A 4,658-nucleotide genomic window follows, 5' to 3' on the forward strand; every position below is an offset into this window, starting at 1 on the left:
TCTTCCTTCCTTCCTTCCTTTTTCCTTCCTTCCTTCCTTCCTTCCTTCCTTTTTCCTTCCTTCCTTCCTTCCTTCCTTCCTTCCTTCCTTCCTTCCTTCCTTCCTTCCTTCCTTCCTTCCTTCCTTCCTTCCTTCCTTCCTTCCTTCCTTCCTTCCTTCCTTCCTTCCTTCCTTTTTCTTTCCTTCCTTCCTTCCTTCCTTCCTTCCTTCCTTTTTCTTTCCTTCCTTCCTTCCTTCCTTCCTTCCTTCCTTTTTCTTTCCTTCCTTCCTTCCTTCCTTCCTTCCTTCCTTCCTTCCTTCCTTCCTTCCTTCCTTCCTTTTTCTTTCCTTCCTTCCTTCCTTCCTTCCTTCCTTCCTTCCTTTTTCTTTCCTTCCTTCCTTCCTTCCTTCCTTCCTTCCTTCCTTTTTCTTTCCTTCCTTCCTTTTTCCTTCCTGGCTGACACTGCTAAAATTATGGCAAATTGTTTTTTGTTTTTTTGTTTTTTTTTTTAAACCTAAATGTTGGTCAGAATCCTCCTTGGGGCATTTTTGTTACTATTGGACTTGAATAGATAAGGCATTGCTTTTCCTCAGTATGACATTCTTCCTGCTGTAGTATTATCCTTTCTGAATTATGAACGTGATGGACACTTAATCTTGCAGGTTTATAATAAAGTAGCTGCCAGCAAGTAGTTCTGTATTTTAAGATTGCTTTTATAAACAAAAATGCTATTTGATTTGTTTTTGTAAATAAAATGTGATTAGATAGCAAACATACCTTGGAAAACTCAAGTTTCGATGTACCTGTTCGTATGCTTCTGTCATTATGGACCGGTGCTGGTACTAAGGAGTCTCATCATTATAAAGATTTTTACTTCGCAGATGAAAGTAACAATGACCTTTAGGATTATCATTTGTAAAAACTAGTGTGAGCATTAGCAAGTTTGCATTTTGAGTCGCGCTAACTTGCTGAGACAGAAGCTTTCAAAATATATCGTAAGTAACAAGTGCTCTCTCCTGAACTGTCACAGGGCCACAGAAGAATGGTATGCTGCTCAGCATGGAGTGAGGACCATCCAATATGTAACCTCTTCACATGTGGATTTGATCGTCAGGCTATTGGCTGGAACATCAACATCCCTGCTTTGTTACAAGAAAAATGAAATGCTGGAAGAATTTTTGCTTTTTATGTTGCCATGGACTTCGACACTTTCGCAGACTTCTCTGAATACTGGTCTGCTATTGCTGTAAAAGCTCTTCCTTAAGTGGAGACTTTAGCAAATGTTGTCCTTGTTACCCACATTGTGCACAGTTTGCATGAATTGTACAGGAAATGTGATTTTTTTTAAAATTAGTTTGTCTTGTGTATGAACTTTTATATTTTGGCATCCACTGGTCAATATGTTCACTGTTGCATAGAGCACATAAATGTTCATAAGTTATTTAGCATTTAATAGATACACAGTAGGGCATTACATTTGTGACATAAATGTGAAACTTATGTAATTAATGTAGAGAGTGTATAGCAGTCTGTTACATTTTTCCATGACTACATATCTGCCTTGTGTTAAAAAGAATCTGCAGGGCTAAAACTTTGAAATGAAGTGTGAATTTCACTAGTTGTATGATTGTAAACATTTTCCTGTTTGCATCTGATTTGGAATACTTTTTTTAGTGCTGCAGTATAGTGCAACTTCAACGCCATTTTTATTCCAGTTCCTGGAGAAACAGTAGATTTGAGAAGAAAAACGCAAGCAACTTGTAGTGGGTATAGACTGCCAGGTTTATTTGAAATGCATTTTGTGCTTTTTCTTTTGAAAAAGAAAAATATTCATTCTGCCCTGCTTATATAAAGTGATTCTAAAATCTCATGGCATTTCATACTAGCAAAGGTCCAGAATATTATGATTCTAATCACTGAAATCTAGCCAAGCAAATTTTGAAGCACTTTAGTTTATAGCTATTGTTATAAACCATTTATGAAAGTTTGACTTTACCAGTGAATGTGAGCTGACCTTTGTAAGAAGGATTGCTTCTTTTTGGTGGTCTTCCCAGAAAGGAAATAGGATTTTTGGGGGTTGTTGTTGGTTGTGGGTTTTTTTTTTTTAATATACCTACAGTGAGCATACTTTTAATTGTGTTCACTTCCCATATTTTTATTTTGAGCCAGCAATACAAAGTAAATGAGTACTACCTCAAAAATGAATGTTGGTCAAGATGCATTGAATCTCTCTGTAGCCTAGAAAAAAGCACTTTTGGTCTCTGGCTGAAGTACTATCTCTGACATGAGAAGAAAGACAATCATACTAAATGTGATCCTTAGGATAATTAACACTTAAAGCTAATGGAGCAATACGATAAGTAAGCATCATCTGTCACCTTTCTGTTCTCAGCCATGGCAAGGGCTGCTGCAGTCCCTGTTCTGTTCCAAAAGGGGGTAATTAACATAGGTCTCCCTTCTTTCTCCCAAGTGATGTTACTCTGGTTTTGCTCCTCACTGTGCTTAGCCTTTTTTGCCCTGGCAGTGGGGTGTTACACCACAGCTGCTGATTGTGTAAGTACATGCAGGTGGCAGCTGACATCTTCGAAAGAACAAAAAGGCTGCTTCAGGCAGACGCTTCTTTTTAGCTAAAGGGAGATACTGCCCCTAACTGTCTGACATATCACAGTATAAGACGAAGGGTGAGGGTAGGCTGAGGGTGCACTGTTACAATGGGAATCGTGGAGTTTATGGTGGGTTGGCATAAGAGGAGTATTGGGAACTTTTTTATTTCATAATTATGTGAAGTTATAGCTGTGCTCACATCCTCTACAGCACTGTTTATAATGGCATTAAGGCAGATGTGTTAACTGGTTCTCCTGTTAACTAACATATAATGGCATTGGAGTGCAGTGGGATGGGATGGGATGGTAAATGCATCATTGAGTAATTATAGGGAAACTGGGGTCCCAGAAATCATTTTGGAGCGTAACATTGAGGAAGCTCAAGGTATTTAATGGAGAATGTATGTGGTATCTTTATAGTACAGATCATTATAGCAGTTTGATATCTTTTTTTTCTGTTGTGTGGTTTTTTTTTTTGTTAGATACAAGATACATACAGAATTGTACTGAAGTAATCTTAAAATACCAAAACTAGTGAGGTTGGAGAAAGCAGCTGCAGAGTTTTAAATCTTCTAACAAGGGTTAAAGGATAGTGTCAAAGTTTATTTTAACTTTTTTTTTTTCCTGGATTTTTAACTCTTGGGTAAAGCCATTTGATGTTGGGTTGCAGGTTTTAATCTTCAAGAAAAAAAATACACACTTTTTCATTTAGTTGGCAATGGATAGAACTTGACACAAGTTGATGCTGCTTAAAAAAAGAGAAAAATGTCTTTCCAGTCAGTAGAAGCAGTTTCTCCAGCATGGCCTGCATGTAGTATCTTGAGCAATGTCTATCCTTTTATTACCTGAGGTGGGGGAGAGGGTCTCTGGTTTTGGTCCTGCTGAACTAAATGGTCTCTTTAAGCTTCTGTAATACATATGTGATACAGGACCACTAGTCTCTGTGCAGTTTAATCATCATTGCTGCAAACTTTTTATATCACCAGAGGGATCATCCTCTGGCACTAGGAATGGGATGATTACACACTTCCACTTGGAAAAAAAATGAACCAAACAAGGTGCTAGAGCCGTGTTCTTATGAGCAGGCTAATACTTAATCAGCTAAACACTTAACTATCACTTAGCTTAATTTTATATACTGTACTGAAGGTTAAGCTGAGGCTGCTGTTCCCCGTGAAGCAAATCACACACGAGCAGTGCTAGTGAATAATACTACAGTAACTAAATACATGGAAAACATTTCATAGCTTTTAGTGTTTTAAAGAGTGTTTTTCAGTACTGAACAATGTCCAGCATTTCATAAAATGGAGGAGAGTTGCAGTTACAGTTTCAGTATTGTGCAGAATTTCACAGAGAACTCATCACTGGGCAAAATCAAGCTTTTATGTCTTTCTCTCAAGCAATGCACATCAGTTTTCACAAAGTTTGTGTATACTTTACAGTCAGAAAGTTCTGGAATGAAACATCTTATTTGTTGCCTAAATCTGTGAAAACCACCTTTTTGGGAAAAGAATTTATAAGTTATGTGGAACCACTTTTTATTATTCTGCTAATTTGTTTTTTGATGTAAAATGTTTCTCTGCATTATGATGCAAAATGCATTAAAACATTCAACAATTTTTTTTTGCAAGTTGCTGTTCTTCTGCGTTGCATTAAGGTTGCTGTTAATCTTAGTATTTCACTTTGTTAGTAGTCACAGGATCTTCCTAGCTACTTTCCACTCTTTTCTACTCAAAAAAGGCAATGATGGGCACAGTTCCTCTGAAAGAAGACCAAGTCTGTCCCTGAAAGAAGGACTTCTGTAGTGCAATCAGGCATGCTGCCAGTAAAGTATGTAGACTGAAAAGGTGCTCAGACCTGCATTTATACTGTTTTCTCCAGTTTTGCATACAAAAATTTGTAATTACATTTTGTTATGCAGATTATGCAAAATTCTCCATGTGACTTTACACAGTGCTCTATAAATTTTAAATGAAGCCTAAAACAGATTTTATATGTCTAGAATACAGCGGAAGTATCGCAGAACTTCCCTGGTGGGGAGGAAGTTTTCTGTAGGTTAAAATAAAGGTTGTTGC

The 4,658-nt window shown here is 37.4% G+C and overlaps 1 protein-coding gene across 1 annotated transcript in view; it reads left to right on the forward strand.

Annotated features, from left to right (window-relative positions):
• WDR37 (WD repeat domain 37) overlaps positions 1-4,098 on the forward strand; it is a 39,809-nt gene extending 35,711 nt beyond the window's left edge. The window contains exon 13 of the mRNA XM_059818417.1: positions 1,011-4,098. Within this exon, the coding sequence (XP_059674400.1) occupies positions 1,011-1,142 (132 nt within the window). The 3' untranslated portion in view covers positions 1,143-4,098. The remainder of the gene's footprint in view (positions 1-1,010) is intronic.
• The last annotated feature ends 560 nt before the right edge of the window (positions 4,099-4,658 follow it).

This window comes from Gavia stellata, chromosome 6, assembly GCF_030936135.1.
Source record: "Gavia stellata isolate bGavSte3 chromosome 6, bGavSte3.hap2, whole genome shotgun sequence".
NCBI lineage: Eukaryota > Metazoa > Chordata > Aves > Gaviiformes > Gaviidae > Gavia > Gavia stellata.